Genomic DNA, 25,920 nt, shown 5'->3' on the forward strand with positions numbered 1-25,920 from the left:
AGAATGGTTTGGGTAGGAAGGGACCTTAAAGCTCATCCAGTTCCACCCCCTGCTTTGGGCAGGGACATTTTCCACTGTCCCAGGTTGCTCCAAGCCCTGTCCAGCCTGGCCTTGGACACTTCCAGGGATCCAGGGGCAGCTACAACCAGGACAGGTTGTGCTGGGACCTCAGGACCCTCACAGCCACGAATTTTTTCCCAATACCCCATCCATCCCTGCCCTCTGGCAGTGGGAAGCCATTCCCCCTTGTCCTGTCACTCCAGGTCCTTTCCCAAGTCCCTCTCCAGCTCTCCTGGAGCCCCTTTGAGGCAATGGAAGGGGCTTTAAGGTCTCCCCAGAGCTTTTCTTCTCCTGGCAGAGCACCCCTAGCCTATCAGCCTGGCTCTGCATTTAAAGGGAACATAGATAGATAGAATGAAATATTTCTGGTTTTTTTAAGTTTGCAGGATATATGATGTGAGGAATGTACAGGTCTAATAAGTCAAAAAGGGCCCTGCTGGGACCAAAATGGAGAAAAAAGGACACTTGTGCTCTGAACTGCTTGGGTCACAGAAGTGTTCCTTTATTCTTTTTTTAAAATTTTATTTATTTTATATTTTATTTTATTTTATATTTTATTTTATTTTATTTTATTTTACTGTTTCTTTTTTTTTTTTCATTTTATTTTACTGTTTCTTTTTCAGATCCAGTTCCAGCCTTGGATTTGGGACAGCAGCTTCAGCTGAAGGTTCAACGCATGCACGATATTGAAACAGAAAACCAGAAACTTAGGGAAACTCTGGAGGAATACAACAAAGAATTCGCCGAGGTGAAAAATCAGGGTAGGTTGCAACCATATTATCAGCTCTTAATGCACACTGAAATTTGAAGACAGGGATTGAATTCAGTTTTATTTCTTAAAGGCAGAGGTGACAGTAGTGTTGAAATTCAGTAGAGAAAGTGTAATAGTCTATTAGGGCCACTTCTGTATTTGTGTGTGGAGCTGGGCTTTGGGCAGATTCTTTGGATTTCTTGAAAGTTCCATTTACTGTAGCAGCAAGTCAGAGGATGGAGTTGTTATTCTGCATATTTGGTTGTAGCCTTCAGCACTGAAAATTACACCTGGCTGATGTTACTTGTGACATTTTGTGAGAGGCAGTGCTGGTACTGACATCAGGCTGAGCTGTGGGTGTTGGTACTTGCAGGATGTGCAGCTTGCACAGACAAACACAAAAATTCAGTATTTTGTATCCACATATGAATCTGTACAAAATGGAACTTTTTCTGTACTGTTTTTACTTATCTAAATGTACTACTGGAGTACATTCAGCATATGCACTTTATTTTTACTCTGGAGACCATCCACAGAGCAATGTAAATACAAGCTATTACTGTTAAATTATTTAAGTTTTAATGAGTCTAAAGTACATGAAAATACATGAAAATCTCAATGAGATTTAAAGCCTGTTGGCTTTAAGACTGCTTAAGTTTTCTTGTGATTCAGTTTCCTGCACCAGGAAAAAAAAATTCTCAGCCATACACTTTGTTGCCCATCCATGAAGATTTCCATCTTTAATGCCCAGTTCTGGATGGTAGTAAGTTAAATTGTCTTGCCATGGATGGTAGTAAGTTAAATTGTCTTGCCATTTGGAAAAATTGAGATTTTAGTTTATTTTTTACATTATGGAGCTGTTGCACCCAAGTAATTTTTGAAAGCTGCGTTAGCAACTAAGTTCATTTTGTTAAATGTCATTTTTTGCTGAGGGAATATCTATGCAGTTATATCTTTTGTAATATTTATTTTTTAATGTAGAGGGTGTGACCCCTGGAGAGGACAGGTATCAGCATGCCAGGGTTTGGGCTGGACTGCAGGAGATGTCATGTTGGAACTGTAATGCTCTAAGCAAAACTGTATTTTTTACTGGAAATGTACAATCATTGCAGTTCACTGTGCAGAGTTTTCCTGAGGCTGTGCATCCAGTACATCCAAGCATGACATAGGGGTTCATCCCACAAAGTGGAAAAGCTCTTGACTTGTAGAGTTTTTTGCTACAACCACTCATAACTGACATTTTTGATTTTCCCTGGTGTGCTGGAACTTCCTTTCCATTTCCCCACTGTAGCCTTTGTGTTGTTTTTCACTCCAGTGCAGTGGTTTTACTCTCAGTTTCAAACAGGGATTAATAAGCTATCCAGGGAAAAGGCTGTTGTTAGCTGAGGGTGCTTTGATCAGTTAATCTCTTTGTTTGGAGGGTTGGTATGAGCTCTACGGTGCCTGGAAGAACTTCTTCCAAAACTGGTATAAATGGCACTGCCTGACAAGCTGTAGCTGACCTGAGCACTGCAGAAGGCACTTAGTGCTTCAAGCAATGTAGAGGATTCAGCTGTACTTGTCCAGCACATCTATTGTTAGGTGCTTAAAGGTAAAATCAGATTTTATTACAAAAGTTACGTTTTCCCTCGTGTTCGTGCACTTCTTGTGTTCGTTTTCGTTGTTTTGTTTTCTTTTAAAATCAGACATTGAAACTTAGTCAAGCTGCATTTCTGTGAGATTATTTTGCTCTCATTTTCTCCATATACCAGAATATTTTTGCAGATTTATATCTGAAAAATAGAAAGGTGTTTGTATAAAATACAAACCCCTGGAGCAGAGGTGGCCCAGGAGGGAGTGCAGCCCCCTTTGCCCACAGGAGCAGCATCCTCCTGTCAGTGCAAAGGAGCATCCTTTGCTTATTCAGGAAGAGATCAGGATTTGTATGACTTCCCAGATCTCAGGGAAGAATTTCCCTTTGCTGAAGAAAAAAAAAAAGAGGTGACGTGTCCTTTTCACGGCCTGTTACTCAGTAATGAGCCTCAGCTGATTTCTGCACAGCCAGCAAAACCCTGCTCCTTCAGGCAGAGGCAGCTGCTTTGCTGGCAAGCATTTTTACCACTCTTTCCCCCTTTTTTGTGGTCACAGTGGCTCAAGCTGCCTTTGGTAGTGCCCAGACAGCAGATCATGTCACCAGCTACCTCCTGTCTGCTTCACAGCTCCCTGCTCAACTCTCTACATCAGGATTTTGAAAAGATTATGTGTGGGTTTTTGTGATATTATTGAGGTTTTTTTCCCCCAAGCCCATAGGGTTTATTTTTCATATTAGGGTTTGTCTTCCTAAGATGTTTCTGCAGAATATGAAACTTTTCATGTTCAGAAGTTTTATTTTTTTCCTCAAGTATTATTATTGGTATCTGTTAATAAGCTGATGTCTTTAACTGCCCCTGCATCCTGGTGTGAATACTCTGAACTGTGTTGCTGCTGTGAGTCTTCTGGCAGTCCAAGGCTTTTTCCAAATTCCATTATTGTTACAAAGCATACTCTGGTGGATGTGCTGCTTTTCCTCTTGTGAGCCCTATAAGGATTCAGTCCTTTCCTGTGGGTGGGATCTCAGGGCTTTCACGTAGGAACAGATCAGGGCACGTAAGGAGATGCTGAGCTGGAGCTCTGCAGGTTTCTGTATCTGCTCCCATCCCCTGCTGGGCATGGAGAAATGCAGGAGAGCTCCTTTATCCTAAGGAAGGGTTCTGCAAATTCCCCGGTTTAACTTTCAAGTGTCTCAGAAAGTTAAAATTGTCAATGTTTGTGTGTAAACCCAGGGATGGAGGACGAGGCAGCGACAGCAACTGGGACATGCAGAGCTCCAGTGGCTGCTGTGAATGCAGCAGTTGGATCCCAGCTGCTGGGGAAGCAGAGCAGAGCTGTATCCCAGAGATGTGTTCAGTTAGTGTGAGATTGCATCTGTGCATGAACCATGGTGGAACTGCCTCCTAGTGCAGGAGCACAGTCAGGTGAATGAAGTGTCCTGTGTGTAAATGCATACTTAAACCTGCACTGGGACTTTATTAATCTTCTCTCAGCACTCAGCTAATTTTAGGCTAGTCAATAAGGTGATATTATATTTTACAATTGATTTTTTTTTCCTTCTTTTTTAAAAAAAATTCATGTTAGAGGAACCTTCTTCACTCTGCTTTTCAGCAAACTCCATTGATCCTTCTCAACCTAAACACTTAAAGTTCAATTTAACATTTAGGGAGTAAAAGGTCTCCAAAGGGACTCATATCCATTGATTTTGTGTCAGAGTTGAAGAGCTAAAGTTTAAAACACACTGAGCCTACAGGGTAAAGCAAGCCTTGTGTTGTGGAACCACGTGGAGCTGTGTAAACTCATTCTTCCCCTATTGTTTTCCTGCAGAGGTTACAATAAAAGCACTTAAGGAGAAAATCCGAGAATATGAACAGACCCTGAAGAACCAAGCAGAGAACATAGCCCTTGAAAAGGAACAAAAGTTACAAAATGATTTTGCAGAGAAGGAGAGGTGAGTGTGGGTGGATGTGTGTGTCTGGGTGCTGGGGAGGAGCAGAGAGGTGTTTTTCTGTTTAATCTCCCCAGCCAGGACTGGTGGCTGGAGACAGCTGATCCATTCTGGGATTTATGTGTTTGGCATGGGATCATTTGATACTCAGCTTTGCCCAGGAAAAGAGTCAGGAGAGTGTGGATGTGAACCTGGGACAGATTGTCTCTGTGATGTGTTTAGGAGGGTGCACACCTGCTTTTATTCCTCCCTGGCTCTGTGACACCCACCTGTCTCCATTAGCCAGGGCAATTCCTGTGTGTCACAGGCTCTGCAGCCCTGGGCTGGGGCAGATGAGCCACTGCCCCCACAGCCAGGGCCAGGGATGCACCACCCCTGCTCCCCTGGCAATGCCTGAGGCAGGGGATGTCTTCCTGAATTATCCTGGCAAGGTTTGCATCTTCCTACGTGCCAAAATTAAGAAGGATTTTCATTATTTACTATCAATTTAAAAAAAAAAAAAAAAAAACATTTTGGATGCATTTCTGATCTTTTGTAAATGAGCAGGGAGCATTTGAATCTTTAGGTTGGTGGGCAAATAAATCAGGCAGGAGAAAACCAGGGGCTAAAGAGGGAGTTCTTTCAGGCTGCATTCCCTGCCTGGAGAATTTATTTCTCCCATGGAGCAATAACACTGAAGCTATAATGTGTTCAACACAGCGTGGAAAACCTTCAGTTCACGTGAGCTTTTTACTTGGAGGGCTGCTTGTTTAAATTCAGGGCTGAATGAGGAGAATCTACCAGTGAATGCAAAGCTTCTTTTTTGATTCATCAATACCTGTGGCTCCTATTTGATAAGCAGCTTGTAAGCAAACTGCAATTTCAGTGCACTTAAAAATAAAACAAAATGGCAGGCTGTGGAATGCAAATAAAAGTGTGTGTAAGAGAGGTTTTGAGGTTTCAAAGTATATGGTTCAGTATGAGGGGAGCTGACACATGATTCTGGCTATAAATAGTTATTAACCTGGTCAGCAGTTGGAGGAGAAATTTGTGCACCCTATGGAGTGCAGGCAGGATGCTGGTAGTTTCATAAGCCATTTCACAGTTCTGAGATCTGCAGAATATCCTAAAAGCAGTGTTGTAAAAAGCCTGGCTGCTGGGAGATGTTGGAGCAGCTCCTTTCAAAGATGAGTTTTATAACTCCTGCAGCCTGGCCCTTAGCAAGGAGTGCAGTGGCTGCCTGGCCAGATGATGTAAAAATGAGTTTAACTGACAAAAACAAGAAAATGTTGCCTGTGGACGTAAGAAATGTGAGCATATTAAAGTTTTGCTCCTGTTCTATAGAAAATATCACTGTGAGATTTGTTTTGAAATATGTGGGTTTTCTTAAAGAGTAGCTAATAATATTTCTGCATTTGGCACCCATTACAGCTCTGATGAAACAGCTGCTGCATCTATTCACTCTATCAGTTATGGCAACAAATTCCTTCATTATGACACTAAAATGGAAATGTATCATTCTTCTTGTACTAACTTTGTACAACAGAGGGTGCTTGGTGACAATTTTCTCAATGTGTGTGACATTTCCAAAACAAATTATGCTCAAGAAAACCTTCCACTGAAGTTGTCATTTATATAGCAGTCAACTCTTTATAACATTCACAGCTTATGTTATGAGGTGGCTACACTGTTAAAATTTTAATAAGTGGGACCACAAAGTAGGAGCAGCATCTCCCAAAGTGACAGCATTTATGGGTCCCACAGAAGCACCTCAAAGCCTGTGTGGTGTTGGCAGTTGTCTCATTCCAGTTGAGACATTGAATGGCTCCATCCCCCAAATCTGCAAGGCACAGATGAGTTGTTTGCTCTGCTCTCACCTCTCCTCTTTCCTTGACAGAAAATTGCAGGAGACCCAGATGTCGACAGCCTCGAAGCTGGAGGAAGCCGAGCACAAAGTTCAAGCTCTGCAAACAGGTTTGGCAAGGCTTTAGTGACCTTTTCCAGCTGATCAGGTGGGAGTGAGAGGACAGGGATCCTTGGGTGTGTCAGGACTGGGTGTGAAGCAGCTCTTGGCGTGCAGGGAGGTCCAGCAGAGCTCAGATGTGCTTTGTGAATCACAGCAAGCACTCCTGTTGGAGTTGGCAAATAACAGGGACAAGGCCATGGAGCACACACAGAGCATCCCTGGAATTACAGCAGGCCATGGAACTTACCCTCCATGTGTGTTCTGCTTCCACACATGTCCAAACTGTGATAAATATCTCTGCTGAGCTGTGTGAACCCCTTTCTTGCCTGTTGCCATGACTTGCCATTTATTTTCATCTCTACACACTTCAAAATTCCAGGTCTGGACACATTTGGCTTTTTTTACTATGAGAACATAAGAAATTTTATTCCTTGAGCTACTGCAATAAGTATTTCAAAGGAATAAGCAGTTTAGGCAGCTTAATAAGAAACTAATAATGTCTAGCTTGGTTAAGCAGAAACTGGAAATTTTTGCAATGTAACAGAAATGCTGTAAGAAATTGTGAAAAAAGCCAAAACCCTATGGTTTTTTCTAAGCCATAATGGTTTGCCTAGGTTGAAGGATAAAGCTAAGGAGGTGTATAGCTTTATTTTTTTTTTCATCAGGAGATGTACAGCCTTATTTATGACTGAATACTGCTATTTCAGTACTGTAATGCTTCATGTTTATGCCTTTTAGCCTTGGAAAAAACCAGGACAGAACTATTTGATCTGAAAACAAAATACGATGAAGAAACTACTGCAAAGTAAGATTTCCCTGTTTTCTTTCTGTGTCTTCCTTCAGGGTATCACTGATTTTTTTGTTTTGCATCTGTCTGTTGGAGAGAGATGAGATGAGGGAGGCTCAGGCATCCAAGTTTTTGGAAAACATGGTCATAATTTGGCCTCCTATGGAGAGATTATTAGTTTTTATATTTTCTTCTCCCCAACAAGACACTTCTGGCACACACACTGCTGCATTCCTGGTTTCATTCTCGGGTGCTTCATCTGTGTATCTCTTACCCTTTCTATCTCTTGTATTTTATTTAGAAATAGAGCAGTTTCAGAAATAAGGTATTCATTGTGATCTTCCCATCTTGGTGGAAACAAAGCTTCATTTAGTAAAGGATTTTTGTTTGATTCTTAGGCACCCTGGTTCTTTCTGCTTTTGGGGTAGTAGTCCTTGCTCTGCCAGGTTCACCCCTAATTACAGAGAGCAGCATTTTGGGCAGATTTTCCTTGTTTTCAAGTAGAACATGAAGGTAGTCTTAAAAATATATATTCTTGTCTTGTTAATAGCTACTGTTTCCAATTATCCTGTGGTTTTATTAACCATCAGGGCAGGGAACAACAAAAGAGACAGACTGCTGCTGGTTTCCTTTGAACCCTTCATATTTAAGGAAAGTTAATGATGAGAAGGAATTCTCATGATCAGTGGGATTAAGCACAAAGAGTCATTTCAGTGTCTGGAAATGGGATGGGAATGAAGCAGCCATTGCAGATGGCTGGGACACTCAGGGGAGGGGCTGGGACTCAAAGTCACCTCCCTGTGCCCACTGCCCAGGGTTAAAAACCAGTCAAGCTGGCACCAATTTCAAATTTCTTATCCCGTGGTTCTGTGGCTGTTGAGGATCTGATTCCCCACTGAGGATATGGGGAGCCCAGCTGGAGTTCACAAAATTCAGCCCATGGTAGTTTTAACAATCAGCACTTGGAGTTTAAACACCTTTTCTGTCCTTCAGGAAAATCTTTCAGGTGAATTTTGGTCTGGCTCTGGAAGTCCAGTTTCCTTTGAACTCCATGTAAGATGAGCTCCATGCAAAGAGATCAAAAATATTTTTGTTCCTTCATTGATTCATCCCTCTCTGAGGGATGTAAACAAAAGCTGGTTCAGATGGAGCCTTAAATTCCTGCAGATTGACTTTGTTTTTTCCTGCACATAACTGATATTGTTGTTGTTATTTCATGTTGCAGTCACTTCTGGGAGAACAGGCAGAGATCAGTGCTTGTAGGCACTGAACCTAATAACCTCTCACCCTTTTTAATGTGTTTATTTGCAGAGTGCTTCATTTTTTAATACTGTTTCCCTAAGTGCTGTAATTTATCTTACACTGAACAAAATCTGTTCTCTAAAATATTTGTTTGCATTTCTAATCTCAATCTTTTGGGGAGATTCACATAGAAATACTTGGTTTTTATATGATCTTGAGAGTGACTCTTACCTAATTTATATAGAATTACATAAAATTAGTAGCATCTGCAGTAACAAGATGTTTATTGTGTTCTGTAGCAGAATGATTATGGAGACTGGGTCTGGAATATGGTGGTCATGGAGCTGAATCCTGAAGCAGCCATTAAGCTTGTACTTTATCTCCCAGACTAATGTACTGTGAAAACAAACTTGTAGGTCCTAATAACAGCAGAAATATTTTATCATTGTTTTGGATATTTATGGCAGGAATAGTTCTTGCGTAACAACAGTTGTCTGTAGTGTTTGGAGCCCAAATTTTGCAATATGGAAATCTAGAAGAACATGAAAAGGGAACTGAATGTAGACAGTGAAATTGAGTCATCTATTTTAATTGTAAAAACGGGGAGAAAGGCTGAAAAAACACCAATAAAAAGGGTGAAAGACAGTTTGATTCTTTTCTTAAAAGAAGCCCTCTTTTGATCTAAGTCTGAAAAGCTACTTGTATTGCCAATTTTAATTTTATGTTTTAAAAACATGTGATTTTTATCTTAGGCCAGAATTGTTAGTTTTACAGACGCTTATTTGATGCAGATGAATTGGAGTGCCTTCAGGAAAAAAACAGATAATTGTCAATATTTAAAAGCTAACAGTGCTTTTAAGATTTTCAGTCTCAGAATAAAGCTGTCTTTCAACTACTTGAAACTTTGAAAATCTTTCAAACAAGGCAAAAAAACCCCAAGAAGCAGAAGAAATACAGAGTGAGAAGTCTTCATTTTCCGCATTAAGGAGTCTGGATTTTATCCTGGAGCCCAGTTGTGGTGATCTGAAAAGTTGGGAATCATTATGTCAACTTGTTTGTTTTATCTTTTCACAATGTCCCATTCAAAGTGCTCTACGTGCAAAAGGAGGGACAGAGGCACAGGCAGGCACCTTCAGATGAGATCAGTGGCTGGAATGAAAATTTCCAGTGCAAATTCTGTCATCCCCACGTATACAGAATTCCCAGCAGGTGGGTGTGGGCTGCCCCTGCCCCTTCCCTGAGCCCCAGCACAGCCCCGGGCCGGGCACTGAAGGTGTTAATGACAAAAAGAAGTTTATTATGTGCAGTCATTGCAGTCTGTCAGCTGGAATATCAGAAGCTGCCTTTGACAAGATGGCAGGAGCAAAGTTTTCCATGTGTAGGCTTGAAGTAAAATGTAATTAGCCTTTATGTGCAGAACAAGGATCCATTGATGAATACAGCTGGTCTTTGTTTTCTTCTGTCATTGAGTGTGGGAGGTAAAAGTGTTCTTCTTCATGTTTATTAATACAAGATTCCTTAGACAAATGGCAAGCACAGTTTAATATTTGTTGGAACACAGAGGGGCTTGCCAAAACAGTTGTTGTGTAAGAGGATTTCAAGGTTTTCAGATTATAATCATCTCTGGGTTAAATAAATGAATGATTACTCTGCCTTTTTCAATTAAAGAGGCACATCCTCTCTCGAGGCCTGACACTGATTTTGTTTGCTGTCCCACACGTTTCTATCAGCAAAACTGGGTTTAACCAGCACTAATGAGTTTGATCTGGAGATTCTATCAGACCTGGAACTGAAAAGCAAACTCTGACTTGAGTCTCAGCAAAATTAAAGAATATTGGGGTTGTTTGGTTTTTTTCTAGTGCAACAGACTTTCCTTTTACTTTCTTTCTTTGTAGAAAAAGAAACATTCTGTATACATTTCCTCAGTTTTCCAGGGACAAACTGTTCTCTCTGACAGTGCTCTTTCACTTCTGCTTTGCTGCAGAATCCAAGCAAGTGCTTGGGATTCCCAGCTGGAATGGTTGGATTCCAGTTTTAGATCAATTCCAGAGCCACCTCTTTGCTCCGACCCCTGCTCTCCCCCAACCTAAATGAATTCTAATTGGAAAAGGACCTTGGGTTGCAGCACATACAGTAGGCTTGTTACATTACTGTTAACATGTGGGTTGAGGCTCCCTGCCTTTGATGAAAGAAAATATCGAATTTCACTGAAATGCTCCATTTTCACCAGCCAGCTTTAAGTAGTCTTGTGAGGATTTCTGGTACTGCCCACTCCCCCCTGCCCTCCCCCCAGTTCTGCAATAAAAAACCTTCAGAAACAACACAAACCAGAAAATGTTTAGGTTAAAGTTGTCAGTCACTACCAGTGGATTTTCTGTAAGATTCAGACTTTTTGTCCTTCTAAAAGTAGCACAGGAATGCAAGGGAGAAGGAGCTTTTCATATTTACTGAAGCTGTCATCCAAACACAGCTACTTTCAATAACTTGTAGGAAAACATTTTGCCTCCAGTATATGGGCAGAGGATTGTTGTCCTTCCATAGATCAGACTGATTATTGTTTATTTTGGCAGCACAGCTAAGGGTGACACAGGAGGAACAATGGGAACAGGAGGAGATGCCTGTGGTTTTTGGCTCTTTGGGGTAAACTATGCTTTTCTTCCACATTATCAAACAGACCTGTCCTTCAGGCATCAGTGTAAAATAAAGTTCTACAGATGTGCTGTTCAGCATGGAAGGAGTGCAGGATTAGTAGAGGGGACCAGAAGTTTTAGAGAATTCCTGAAGAGTTATTTCTGCCTGGAGTTACGTGGTGGAGTTGAAATATTCATGTAAAATCTTCTGTTATATTGGGGCAAATCTCAGTTAACTTGGACTTCAGGGAAATAATTCCCAATATACAGTGAGAATTGAATTATTTACTTTTTTTTTAAACAAGTCTTTCTTGTTTAAGTGGTGGCTGGTGCCAATATATCACTTCTTAGATGTTTGTAGTTTTCCATTTTGATGGTGCTCAGGGTCAAACTGAATAAAAAATAAAGTTGTGCTCCCTCCAGCATCACATAATTACTGTGATAAATGGTCTCAATGCTGCTTCCCCCCATTGAGCCTGAAGTACTGTAGTTAGAGTGGTAGTGTTGGACATGACATGAAATAGCTTCTATTTGCTGTGCCTTTAAGGTCTTAAAGTTTCCTATTTCCTGTTCCTTTGATGAGTCATTAACTTCTAATGCTCAGCTTTGGAATTATTGCTGTATTTAAAGTGATTTCCCTAAAAACAGGAGATTGAGAACTTCATAGGCCATGTCTCTTTTCAGAGTTTTTCCCTCAGTTTCCTTGTCCTACTGCCACCAGTGAAACCCAGGATTGGTGGCAATGAGAGGTTAAAAAACCAGGGAAGATGTTACAGAAAACTGGTTTTTTTAAAGGAAAAAAAAAAAAGAGAGAAAAAAAATTGAATGTTTTGAGTCTTACAGTAAGCTCTGTCTGCATTTAACATTTGAGGTTCAAAGTTTTAACTGTGCCTTATGCAAAACTCACCAGGCTGAAAGTCACTATTGATATTTTGCTTAAAAACCTACACGTGAAGATGAATGGAAACACTTTGGAGATCTGCTTCTTATTTTGACCAAAAGCTTTGGTGTGAAAGAGGGCTTGAGAGCCCATGTGCAAACCAGCCCTTTTTTGTCACATTTTTGGTTCAGCCTGCAGTCACGCCAGAAAAGCTGCAAAGTTGTATGGGAAGAGAGTTCAAAGTTCCTGTAAAACACTTGGCATTAACCTTTACTTTTGGATAGGGAAACTGAGGCACAAGAAGTGTGGTTAATGCCCAAAGGCAACAGTCAAGCCTTGGCTGGAGTCTAGAAATATGCAGACATGCAAATGATAGACCACAAACTGACAAAAGGGTTATTTATTTTCATTTTTCATTTCTAAGGCTGCATTTCTGAGAACTCCATGTAAATGGAGCCATTGGAGTCAGTAGGAGTTCATGCTGTAGCTGGGCTCTGTTGCCTCTTTTGTTAGACTTGTAATGCTTGCAAATTAGTTAATGTAACTGTCTGACAGCACCAAAGTGCCCTAGGTCCTCTCAGGGCTTTTATTTTGTTTGTGTTTTAACCTCCAGTGAGACTGTTCAGTTCCTTTTTCTAGTCTAGCCTAAAAGCTGGTGTTATTTAACAACCCAAAGTAGAAAAACACAGCCTTAGGGTATTCCAGCATATTCTAGTCATCACCCTGTTATCTGTAACCTTGGGTTGACGTGAGATCCTTAGATGGAAATCTTTAAATAAATGCAAAGCACTTTGGCTCCTGTGCCAGCCAGGCTGGGGGTCATCCCAGCCATGGGTGCAGCCAGGGCTTCTCCATGGGACTGCAGCTGCATGGAGAGGATCTGTGTGAAGTGACAAGGGGCAGGAGTGTCCCTGTGTCCCTGTCCTGTGTGTCCCCACCGGCTCTTGTGGAGCCAGACCTCTCCAGGCTGGCTCCAGGAACAGAGGGACCACGAGTGTGTCCTGCAATCCCAGCCTCCAGCAGGGATTGGCTTTCCTGTGAGGCCGGCCAAAGGACATTGCAACTTTTTGAGCCATCTCATCTCAGCAGGTCCCTTTACCTGTAGCTGAACTTTGGAGGTGTCTGGGAGGGCTGTGTGAGGAAGAGGAGCGAGTCAGAGGGAAGGAAAACCTCCTGGCAGAGGCACATCTGCCCCCAGCAGGGACAAGGTCCTTGGGCTTGCATCTGCCAGTCAGCTGAGCCTGGATTCCACACAGCTCTTTCATGTGTGTCTGCAAATTACAACAGTCTCTTTTTTAATTTATTTTTTTTACAATGCAAAGTAGCAAATCAACGGAGTTATTTTGGTGCAGAACTGCTTCCTGGAGGGGCCTTGTCTGTGACAGCAGGAGGGCACGTGGCTGTGCCTGCTCCAGCTCCTGCAGGCTGGGATGGCAGGGGGAGCAGAGAAACCCTGGGATCATCAAAAACAAATGGTTCAGCTGTTTCCAATGGGGCCCTGCCCTGTGGGGTCAGCCATTCCCACCCCAAAGCAGAGCTCTGCTGGAGCTGCTGAGTTCCACTGGCAGGTGCTGCAGTGCCTGTCTCTACCTGGCCACGTGTTTAATGGGTGATTTCCTGCCCTGGTGTGTACTGGAAACTCTCCTTGTGCTCCAGGGATGGATTCCAGCTGCTTTTCCCACTCCCACGCAGGCAGAGAAATGAGTCAGGAAGGTGCAGTGTGCTCCCTCATTTATTGAGAGAGACAAGAACGTCCTGAGCGAGAGGGGAACTTCAGGAAACTCACTGAGATCCCAGGCACTACAACTCTGTGTCCTGGCAAACAGCCTCTTTCTTCTGCCTGGATCTCCTGTCCCTTTGGAGAGCCAGGTGTTTGCTGTGAGAGCTGGCAGCCCTGCTCCCCAGTCCCATATTGCTTCATACAGACAACTTGCACATTCCCCCAGTGCTTTCATTTGGGTTTTTTGTTTGCCTTTTCCAAGAACAGGAAGGTGTGAGCCATCACTGTCAGAGGCTGCATCTGGCACAGCTTACCTTAATGAAGTATCCCTATGCTGTTTCCTCATTAGCAAGGTTTTTCAGCTTCTCATTAAACCTACACCTAAATGTAGGTAGGTCTAAACCCATCCCTGCCTTAAAAAGTTGCTGTGATGCCCCAGCTATCAGCCACCTGACTGCAGAAGCAGGGATATTATCCTTTCCACAGCTGCTTTAAAAACAAAAAGTATTTCTGGTTTGTGTCATCAACTCATGCTGTTGATGTTGGGAGCTCAGGGGTCTTCCCATTTCTCAGGCTAAAGGCTACAGAATGAAGCCCTGTGCCTGAATTGCTGTACAGGTCATCCCTGCTCTAAAACTCCCAATTATTTCTCCTGCCCACTCCCATATAATTCTTTGAGTTTCTTTTGAGCCCTTTTCCTCATGTCTGTGGCAGAGGCAGGGCTGGGAGGGAGGTGTCTGCATTGGACATGCAGGAGTCACCCCAGCAGCTGCACCCTGCATTCACCCCATGCCCTGGTTGCAGGAGAAAAGGGGGTTTGGTCTCAGACCTGGGGCAGTTTTGGCAGCAATAAGGCCATAAATCAGTGGAACTTCCAGTAAATCAGACTCTCCTGAGCAGCAGTTGGAGCATGGGGCAGGTCACTGTGAGGGTGTGGATGTCAGAGGAGCTTGTCCTGCCTGGTTCAGCCCCCTCTGATCCTCCTGGAGACATCACTTAATGGGACCTAAGAAATATTGTCTCATTTACATATCTCTGATCTAATTAAAAGACAATAAGGCCATGTGGGATTGCAGTTTTGTGTCACAGAAGGTATCTGGTGTGGGGGAAATAAAATTGCTTTATCTTGATGAGATTTTTTTAAAAGATAATATTTTAACAAATGAGTTTTAAAAAATACTGTCTTTGATCAGGAAGCTGAGAATCCAGGATAGAACACTGATTCAGGGATTTGGAAGAGCTGGGTGTTGGCCAGCTCATGGAACAGAAGGGATAAGGCAGGATAGTGCAGACACTAAACCCAAGAAAAACAATAGACAACATGCAGGCCTGTTAATAACTTCATTAGCATTCATGTAAAGCATTAAATAAACAAATGCATAATACACAAATCCTGTAAGCCTGAGATTATTAACCCTTCACGCTTCTCTGGTGTTTCTGCAGGAGCAGAACAGAGCAGAGGCTGTGATTTTGTGCTTTGCCTCCCAGAGTTTTAACACCTTGAGAAACTGAGTCACAGGGAGGTTGCTCAGGGGCTGGAGCACTGGAAGGCAACCAGTACTACAGCAAGGATCACAACTGGGAAATCAGGGCAGTACACAGAGGAAAGGACTTCTGCTTCCCCTGATTTGCTTGGTTGCAGCTGCTTGAAACCCAGAATAAACCCCAGCTGATGAAGTCTTGCTTGCAAGCTCTAAGTGCCTGTTTGTAAGAAATTTTGAGCAAAAATTAAATTTGACTGAAGCACTGCCTTGCGGTTAATAACCTTTTGTAGCAGATTTTCAATGCCTTTTAATAGCTGATCTTTGGTTACTGGTGATCACCAGCTCTCCAGCCTGTCTTCATTCCTTCATGGAACTAATGAACTTTCAGCTGAATAGTGGGGGGTTATTCCCTCCCCCACACAGGTTTTTATTAGTGAGGGGCTTTAGGCTAGTCTGGTGTTGATTTGTTTTGTGCTGGGCATAAATCTCCTAGGTTCCCTGGGGACTGCACCCTCTGGATGAATTTCTGCCCTCCTGCCCCTCCTCATGGGGCTGAGCCCCTCAAAACCCAGATTGCTGAGCTGAAGTCACTTGGGTTTTCAGCTATACTAACAACCAGATACATTCATATATGTATATATATATAAAAATACTGATGAAGTGCCATGGAAACTTTTGTCCAATGGTTTCTATTTTCTTCCTTTCCCTTCCTTTGAGTTGAAATTCAGCTCTGGGAAAAGGAAATCTTTCTATTACAGTTGGTGCTAAGCAGAGTTGCAGGGGATGATTGTGAGCAGGTAACTTTTTTTTTTTGCTTGGTTTCCTCAAGAAATTGTATTTACTGATGTTTCATTTCCTATGTATTTCCTCATTTATAGGATGGGGATTATTAACCTGCCTGAATACATCAGACAGATAACCTGAGGGGCACATATGGCTTTCATAAAAGTATACCACCCATTTCCATCACTGTGAACTGTGTCATCCACCAGTTGGGCTGCCATAAATCGCTGTGAAATGCACACAGCCTTAACCAGTAGTGAGGAGCACATAACTTAACCATGGAGTAACTAACCATCTTAATAAATCTAAATTCACTCTTTGCTGGAGACACTTCAGGGAAAGTGGGAACAATTTCTACAGCCTCTCATCCCACGTGGTCGTGGTAATGTAAAGGGTAAGCAGAGTTCTTGTTCTGCAGAGAGATCCCTATACCCTGCTCTCTGTTTCACCCTCTGTGTTTGGGAATCTGTGTCTCATGTAAAACAAATAAAAAGCCCTGCCAAGCAGCCAGCTCTGCAGCCAGAGTGCCCAGCACCCGTGTGCAGGGCCGTCATTAAAAGATTTCATGAAACAGCCTTAAAAATGAAAAGTTTCCTTTCCAAGAGAGAGAGAGATAATTGAACTCATTGATTTGTTTCACGGTTTGTTTGCCCTTTCATTCCCTTCCTGAGGTGCTGTTTGTTGAGGAATGTCTCCAATTGCCAAAAAGACAGTGGGGTGTCTAATATTTCCCCGCCAGCTCTCCTTTCAGCCAGAGCAGAGTACTGTGGCAAGCCTAGGATATGAATTTTTAATGCAGAACTTTATAACATAGCCCTTGCAGCACGGCTGCACTACTCTCTTGAGCTTTCAGATTTAATGCTCTGATGAACAGAGCACAGACTTGGGGCATTCGACAGCAGTTGGAATTAACCCCTGCCTTACCCAGGGTGTAGCACTTCATTTCCCTGTAGATTAACACACATGGGATGAAGGTTCCAGATGCACCCACACAGCTGGGATTTTGACTCTCAAAATTATCTAGGATATATTTTCCTTCTTTTAAAAGTGGGAATTTTTGAGGCTCTTCCCTTTTCCTGGGCTCAACAACACTGCAGTCATTCTGTAGTGGATAAAAGGACCCTGTCTTGCCCACTGTCTGGGCTCTGATAACAACCCAGGCTCGATGGCCAGAGAGGGAAAAAAGATTAAATCAGCTCTGTAATGCATCATGGAGATGAATTTGCCATAGGTTCCTGCTCTTCCAGATTGGATCATTTAGCTGTTCATGCAGTGAATCATGATAGTCCATCCGAGGGGATTTTGCTCTATTTGGAATGTGATCTTAACTAGATGTGGATGTTCTATTAGTCCATCTCCTGATTTACCTAGTGAGAAGTGGAGGGCCCAAAGGTGGAGAAAAGTAGCCCAAATACTCTTCAGGGCATTAGCACATGTTTGTCAGTGTTGAATTTCATCTGCTGTTAAAGCTGCCTCTTCACCTGACTTGGTTTAATGTCTGGACTTTTTATTCTTCTGTAGTTGTGGCAATAATAATTCTGCTTTTCCTCAGTTAGTGCTGCAGTGCTGGTCATCAGCTTTTCTGTATCAGTCCTTCACTTCTGAAACAACACCACTCCTAATGCATTATCTGGAGGAATATTGCTCTCAAAATCCTCCCTTGTCTCTCTCTGTAGCCTTTGGGTTTTTCCCGTGTGGTTCTTTTTGGCAGCAGTGTCACAGGCAGGACTGGCCTCATGGGGGACCTTGGCAGGATTTTGTCAAGGGAAAATTGGTATTTGTAGGTTGAACTTTGATAATGAAGAAGGAGCCTGATGTATTTAAATTGGGATAGAACAGGTGAGAGAATAGAACAGAGGATAGAACAGAGAGATAGGATAAAACAGAGAATTAGCTGGGGCACAGGACAGGCAGAGGTGTCAATGGCATTTGGAGAAAGACTTAGTGAGGAGCTTGTGCTCAAGTGCTGTTAAACCATTTGCCTTAAACCTTTGTGAATGAGAAACACAAGTTGTTCTTTACTGATACCAAAATAGGTACATTTACACTGTCTAATCTTAAATCAGCATCTCAGCCTTGGTGAGACATTTACACATTTGTTTCAGAGGAGGTCTTTTAAACAGCTTGTCTTATTATTATAGACCTAAGATTGGCTTGGCTTCCTCCACTGTTATTACTGACTCACAAGATTAAGGTTTTCAAGGTTTGTTGCTAAATGCAGAGAGGTCCTGTTGGTTCATTCAGTAATTCTAGGTATCTATTAACTTCATTTCTATAAAAAAACCTCTGGATTTTGATAGGAATTCAGTTTGAGACTGGCTTATGAAAAGGACACTCCTGTTTTTATTGCTGTAGTGGTAATTAGCTCTACATCTTATTTTTGTTGTGTCAAGCACACTACCTAAACCAAGGGGGATGACTCAGTTGTGCCATATGTGCAAAGGGCACACAGGGTAAGGCCAGACTTCATTAATGTGGGCAGTCTTTCAGCCCTTGGGTAGGAGAGTGGAAGTGCTGCTCTGGTGCTTGCATTGTAGCTGTGAAAATAAAGGTACATAAATAGAAGCACATAAAATGCATTTGCTGATCATTCATTTGGACATCCATTAGGTCATTCTGTGGTGAATGGAAATATTCTTTCCTGGAGACCACACCAAAGGAAAAGGATGCAAATGGCATCTGCCATAATATTAATGCTGTGTTACCACTGACTGCCCCATCTCAGGGTACTGGCATGGGCAGTTTTAATCATTTTACCCTTTTTTCATTGTTTTACCTGTGTGGTGCTTTATTGTGGGAGTCCTCTGCTTTTACTGAGCCAAAGTGGAAATATTTATTTATTATCGTAGCAGATTTTTATGTGCAGACTGGTAGAGTGGAGGAACATGACTCATAGGAAGTAAAAAGATGGACAAATTCAATTTAACCATTTCTGTTCCTCACCACAGTCCTTCCCAGTTAGGGAAGGGAAGATTGCAGAGGAGAACAGGCAGAGTGTCCTGCCATGGATTCCAGGGACACCTCTGCCTGGTGCTCCCTGTCTTGACCCAAATCCAAGTGATAAGCAAACAGAGTCCTTTGGAATGTCTCCACTTGGACTCCTGGATGATCACTGTCCATGGCTTTGAAGGTTGTCTGCATGGCCAGAATGATATTTTTTTTTGTTACTGACCCAAGATAAAGTGTTGATTTTTTAACATTTATTTTTATTTTTTTTAGTTGCATGTAATCAGAATAAAGTAGCTGCTGTAGTAGGTTATGCTTTTTATAATAGATTTTGATGCTGAGATCTGCAAGATCTAAATCAGGAGGCTGTATCTGGACTTGCTTAAACTTGGGGCTCAAAGCCAGAATTGATACAGAATGATTGTTCTACTTTTTAAAATGCAAGTGAGTGCCTGGAATGGCTCATATTTCTAGGGCAGAAGTTTGAAATAATTAAATTGCAGCAGAGTACACGATGTGGGTGTCTTTGAAGAAGGTACTCCTTGGTAATATGCAGCAGCACTTTTAATAACTTCCCTGTCCTGGGCTGGTTTAGATCTGTGGAGCCAGTTGGGAAATGTGCATTAGCATTGGAAGTTGCCATCTGAGTGACAACAAACAACTCCTGCTGCTGGAATGCTAACAATGACAAGTCGTTTGGTACAGCCATTTGCCAGTTTAATGGCTTAAGCAGCTTAGTTTTAATTAAACAGCAGCTTCTGTGTATGATATCAGGGAAAATAATGTTCTGCTTACAAGTGGAGTTGTTTAGTGTTGTCCCTAACTTGCTGGAGACACCAACAGCCTCTTTGTTCCTGCATTCAGCCAGTGCATTGTCTGCCAGTTCATATCAGAACTTGTCTCCAGTAGAGCAAACAAACCCTTCTGGGGTAGGGATGAGCCCTAATCCATTGGTTAAATGCAAACTCAGCCTTGCCTTGGTGGCAGGAGCTGTTCCTTGGGTGGGAAGAGCTCCAGCCAAGGGCTGCAATTCCAGGGGTGGTTCCCACAGAGTGTGTAGGCTGTGGGATCCTTCACCTCTCTGCCAAACCCTAGGAGAGGTCTAGGGACTGACTCAAAGGGGTAAAATTCCTGCCTCCTGGCAGAGGGTGCACCTGGCATGAACAAAAAGTGACCCAAGTGTTCAAGGCTGTGTTGGACCAGGCCCTGAGCACATGGAAGGTGTCCCTGCCCATGGCAGGGGGTGGGAATGAGATGATCCTTAAGGACCCTTCCAACCCAAGCCATTCTGTCATTCTGTGCTGATCTGCTGGAGGAGAAGTGAGGGGTTTGGTCTGAGCTTGAGAGTAAATGACAGTCAGGAAAAGTCCCCATATCCTTCATTCCCTAGAGCCTGGAAACCCAGTTTTGTAGGATAGTCGTGCTGGAAGTGACAACCTTGTCACCCTCAGGATAATTTTGCAGGTGGCAGAGTACAAGTTTGGTGGGGACTAACAGAACAAGGCAGCATTGCCACTTGCAGACACAGTTCCTGTTCTGAATCATGCATCTAATGCCTTTCCAAAAAGCCTTTTTTAATTTACAAGGGATATGTGGTGTGGGCTCACTCTGTTCTTTGGCTGGTGTTCCTTGCTCAGAGATTGGTGTGACCTGAACTCTGTGTGGCAGGTGAGGGTCTCACACTTGTACTGTGTAAGATCAGACTTGTAGCATCACGTGTAGACAACTGATTATCAACAGCCTTGGTTTCAGAGCTGTTCCCTTGGATTTCTGCTACCTGCAAATGTCAGCCCCGGCATTCACTCCATGTTACCTGCTCCCTCTGTGTGCCAGGAGCTGGGAGCTCCAAGGAAGTCAAGATGTTTTGAAGGAATCTTCCCACCTTCTTTATTTCTCCTTTTCATGTCCCATCCCTTCCTCTTCAGTCCTCACATACCTTGGAATCAGTGTGGGCAATTTATGCCAAATCTGATGTTACACCCATGTTAACAACAATGAGGCAACCAGAGGGTTTTTGAGGTTAAGAAGGTAATAATGCACAAGGTTTAGCTCAGTTGTGCTTATTGGGGCAAGCATTGCACATCTTGAATTAGAGCCTCTTGAGACTCAATACAGCCTTACCCTGTCTGATTTATTTAATCACATTTACATGAAATCAGATATATTCATCAACAGAGAACATCGTGAGCAAATCGAATGAAAGCATTACTCAACACAATTTCTGGCAGGAGAATGTAACCTGGAGGTTTTAGGTAGTAAATAATCAGCAGTTTTGTTGCTTATCCCAGTTTGTAGTCACTTAAATTCATCAGCAGTCTTTCCTTGGCTTTCCATATGGATGAAGTCTGGAAGTATGCTGTGACTTCTTGTGCAAATAGATAAAAATCACCCATCATGTATCATTCTGATAAGAACAGTAAAGATCCAACATTGCTGTTGGAATCATGCAGGTATCTGACACTCCCAAATTAGGCATTATTGGGTTTTCATCATCTTGGTAAATCAAGGACATGTTCTTGTCACCACTCACCAAAGGAAGATATTACAGAGCCCTTCTTCATGTCATGTGCTATAAAGCAGTTTATCCTTCCTTTCCCAGAGCTATCTACTTTTAAGGGCTTTGTTTTGCACACTGCTGCAAATACATTTGCTGCCTGCATTAGTCATTTACAGTACTTAGATCCTGTAACTAATAAATTGTTAACATTTGGAGCCAGCTATAATTATCTTTTATTAGTGGTAGTATTAATGGGCATAGTGCTTTCTTTCCTCTCTGGCTTTCCTGAACATTTGAGGGGTCTTTAATGTATCTTACACTGAAGCAGCATCTTTGATCCCTGCTTAGACAGTTTGTTTTCTTATCTCTATAAAATGCTCACCAAGAGTTTTTTGTCTTCATGAAGTTTTTGCTTCCTTTGGATGTGCAAAATGGATATCCCAGGGAAAAATACATGGCAAAGCTTTGGTCCTGCAGAATCACCACCTTCCAGGACTGCTTTAAACAGGAGCTGCTGTGGCTGCAGACCCATGTGAAGCATCTCTATAAACCTCATGCAAATCCCAATTTCTGTAATCCCTTGTTGGGTTTGAACCCTAAAACAATAAAATAAATGGTGATTACCAAGGTTAATCACTGGCTATTCTACTAAATATTCTTTATATCCATGTTCCAGAAGAACATGGGAGTTTTCTTCCACTTTTATGTGAAAGGGTGGAAGCCCTTAGTTTAACTATTGTTTTTTCTAGTGCCTTTCTTGAATTTTTCCATACCTGAAACCAAAACAACCAGAGGTGCTTGGCTTCAGCATTAATGGCACTCTTTTTCCCAGTGTTTATTTTTGGGTGGGGAAGCTGGGGGAGAGATGATCCTGTTGATGGTGATGTTGTTCCCACCTGGGGGAGTATCCAAGGCCAGGCTTTCCTTTGAGCTTCTGATGAAGACCCTGTGGATGTCAGGGGTGGAGGAAGGCTCTCTCTCAGCTGTGCCATGGCCAGGCAGGCTGCAGTGCTATCAAATGAGCTCTGTGCTGATGGTCCTGATCAGTGATTTTCTGTGTGTCCTGCAAATTCCTGCAATTCCACTGGTTATTGCTAAGAAATCACAGCAATAACTGTGAAAGGCAACCAGTCATAAACTGCAAATGGGCTGTACTAATGTTCCATCCTTTGAAGGAAAACTCCAGGTATCTGCAAGTTAGAAATGGCTGCTGGAGATGCCCTGGTGTATAAGCTCTGCTGGGCCTTGATCCTTTTAACCATGAGGATTTCTGTCCATAGGACAGCAGTGACTCCCTTGTCTTTTTCCTGTTTGTTGCCTTTGTACTGTCATAGTTGTTGTAGTTTTAAATATACAATATTGTGGTGTCAAGCATGTCTGACCAGCTTAACTCATCAGAAAACCATTTCAGCAGAGGGCTGGTGGCTGATAATGGGTGTACTTTTGCCCTCCTCTCTAAAAGACAGTGGCCACTAAATATAGCAGCAGGAGCTATTTTTGATTATGTAACATCTCTATCTGTCTGTACTCTGATTAAATAATCTATTTTCTTGGCAAAGGAGTGCGAGTTCATTTTCTGTTATTGATCAACACCATATTTTAGCTGTGATACAGATGACTTATTTGTCTTGCTGCCTGTTGGATTGATTTCTGTCACTGCCTTGCCATCAAGGGAGCTGGCAGTGGTGGGACCTGCCAGGCACGTGCCTGTCCTCACCCAGGGCAGTGTTTAACAGTCCTTCTGTGCAGTGTGTGGTGCATCAACTTAGCACTTTTTGTTGCTGTTTTTCAGTCAACATATTGTCTAGTGTCTGTGTGAGCTAAACCTTTATTATTTATCATTTACACTCACATTGTCTCCAGTTAATTCCTGATCCCTTGCACCTTCTACTTCCATAGCAGTGAGACTGAGTAAGTTTAGCTGTCTTCAGTACCCTTAAATAACCTATATGGCCAGGGCCTGTGGAAGACTTAATTATTGACCATTTTTTGGAACAAATTTAATAAAAAACATCCCTGGATTGAATTTGTGAGCCTTACAATGTATTTGTGCATCCTGCCCATACAGACCTCTCCTCCCACACCTTTTATTTCTGTTATAACATCAGATAAACTCCTGCTGAAAGCTTCAGCCCGTGGCTTGGGAAGGTGCTGCAGCTGCAGCCACCAGGGAAGGTGATGAGGAAGGAGACAGAGCCTGAGAGCCCCATCCTCAGTGTTTGCACAACACTGGAGGAGCAAATTGAGGGTCCCTGGAATAATGATTTACTGGCCAGTGCTATAAAAGGAGCTGAGCCAAGACGAAACCAGCTCTTTTTGGGAAGTTCCAAAGTTTTACTCCCACAGCACAGGAGTGCTGGCACAAACTGTGTGCTTTGGGAAGAGAAGGGGGGAATCATCCTGCTCCATGGCTGTGCCTGCTTTCAGCCTCCTGCTCCACGAGTGCCCAGCTGAAGCCATGGCTCAGTCCTGGGGCTCCACAGCTGGGCAGGGGAGCCACACTGAGGAGTTTGGGTGCAGGTGGGACAGCAGACAGGGTGACAGGGTTACCTCTGCACCTGCCCAGCTCCAGGAGCAGCAGGGGCAGTGTTTGGCACTGAGGGTCTGAGCAGGGTGAAATTACTCATTGAGCAAATGCTGGCTCTGGGACCTGTTGGTTGCAGAATTAGCCCTGCAGCAAAAACCAGGCCAGTCCAAAAGGTTGGTTGGCATTTCCTTACTTCCCTTCTCTCCTACAGCTGTTTGTTTATGCAGGAAAGGTGTCTTTTCATCCACTCAGGGATTCTGCTGTAGTAGAAATGTTGAGGAATTGTCATTAGCAACACAAAACTAATATTTCCAGTTCAAACTCCCCTTCTATAGAAATACTATATCTGTTCTATTAACTGTCAAAACAGAATAATCAAATAGTTCCTTACCATGGAGTACAGCATTACTCAAGCCTGAGGCTGTTTTATTTCAGCAGCATTTTAAAGTCTCAACAACTGTTGAAAGGGAAATAAAGAATTTGAAAAGTATTTCTGCAAATAACATTTTAAAAGGTTAAATTAGAAAATCCTGCTCTGTTGTCCTCCAAGGGCTTGCAGTCATACCCGGTGTTGTTGGGGTTTGCCATGGAGAACTATTTAAAGTAATTTTGCTGTCTAGTTTGGATTCTGTGTAGACAGGCAATCTGTCAGTCATATTAGTGAGCATCCCTCACAATCCAATACAACTGGATGCTAAAGTTGGAAAAAAATGAGCAGAGTTAAATATTCAGCAGTGATGTGAAAATAAAACCTGCTGGCACAGGAGGCTTGAGGGAAGCTCCAGCACAGCAAGAGGTCAGTGCCAAATTGTCATCCAGCTCCTTGACCAGCTCCTGGGGGCTCTGGGGGCTGAGCCTGCTTTTGATGTGTCCCACAGAGTGAAGGGAAAGGAGAGGGAGGGAGGCAGCTCCTTCCTCTAAAGCCCAGGAGGTTGCTCAGTGTCCCAGGGCCCTGCCCACGTGAAGTGATAATGAACTTGTGCAGGTTTGGACAGCACCTGCCTGTCCTCCTTGCCCTGGTTTGTTTTCCCTGCTCTGTGGTCTCACATTCCCTCCTTTGTTTCTTTCTGCCTGGTTTTGTTGGGGTTTTTTTTTGCTGCTTTGTCACTGGGGTCAGCAAGATTGATGCTGTTGATAGCTCTGAAGTGAAGCTGCAAAGTGCTGACATGATTGCCATTTGGCAGGAGTGGTGTCTCCACTCAGAGCAAAGCTGGAACAAATTGGGAAGAGAAAAAACCATATTGGTAATTGAATACATTATTATAAAGACAGCAATCATCCTGGTTGTTAATCTTCAGCATAGCTCCTGGGAAAAGTAAAACCTACTCAAAATATGGAATGAACACATCTCTTTCATGCTTTTTGCAATTTTCATTGCCTTTATTGAATAGAAGGACATCAGCTGCCTTTATCAAAGACCATGTAATGCTATTTTCAATAGCCAGAAGGAAATAACTTGCTTGAGGAGCTAACAGAGAATGGGCACATCACCTGTGTTCACTTCTAAGCCAAGAGCATCTAAAGCATCTTCCAAATACATCTTTTAATGCTGTGTTACTGCAGAGCTTTTCTTTTGCACAGCATGCATGGCCTTTACACTGAGAAGGGCAAAAGGTTGCATTTTAATGCAGATTCCATCCCTAAATAATGCCATAAACCACTGTCCAGGTGCTACAGGTGGTTTGACAATGAAAGCAGGATATTGTTGTGTTTGAGTGCCTGTTGGTTTATGTGCTTGGAGGCATAGATCAGCAGCTTGGAAAGAAATAGTAAATTGGAGATTATTGGCCTGGTGGACACATTCATTGTGTTTCCTGGCAATAAATCCTTCAAAAGGCCGTGCAGGATGTTGTCTTACACTGCACAGCACCAGGTCAGGCTGGGTGAAGGCACAGATAATTCAGTGAACTTGAGGATTTGGGCTGGGATTGGAACAGTTCTGCCTTTCCCTGCTTTGGGGTGGGGTATTTCCCCTGATCCCTGTTCAGGTCCCTGGGGTTTGTCACTGCTCTGCTGGGAGCCAGTAATTTCCCTTTGATCTGTGCCTGTGCACTGACACCTGTACACAGAATTCTGCCTGTGCTCTCTCATTTTCAAACTGACTTAAAGCTGTTGTACTGAATATAAACAGAGGGGAGTTAGAGAAAAGCT

The 25,920-nt window shown here is 42.8% G+C and overlaps 1 protein-coding gene across 5 annotated transcripts in view; it reads left to right on the forward strand.

Moving 5' to 3' along the window:
• Nucleotides 1-25,920, forward strand: part of CUX1 (cut like homeobox 1) — a 274,993-nt gene that overhangs the window by 134,575 nt on the left and 114,498 nt on the right. For all 5 annotated transcript variants that reach the window (XM_066563647.1, XM_066563643.1, XM_066563644.1 and 2 more), the window contains exons 5-8: nt 684-821; nt 4,208-4,331; nt 6,205-6,281; nt 7,012-7,078. In XM_066563647.1, the coding sequence (XP_066419744.1) occupies nt 684-821; nt 4,208-4,331; nt 6,205-6,281; nt 7,012-7,078 (406 nt within the window). The remainder of the gene's footprint in view (nt 1-683; nt 822-4,207; nt 4,332-6,204; nt 6,282-7,011; nt 7,079-25,920) is intronic.

The sequence above is a fragment of the Molothrus aeneus genome, chromosome 20 (genome assembly GCF_037042795.1).
Source record: "Molothrus aeneus isolate 106 chromosome 20, BPBGC_Maene_1.0, whole genome shotgun sequence".
Taxonomy (NCBI): Eukaryota; Metazoa; Chordata; class Aves; order Passeriformes; family Icteridae; genus Molothrus; species Molothrus aeneus.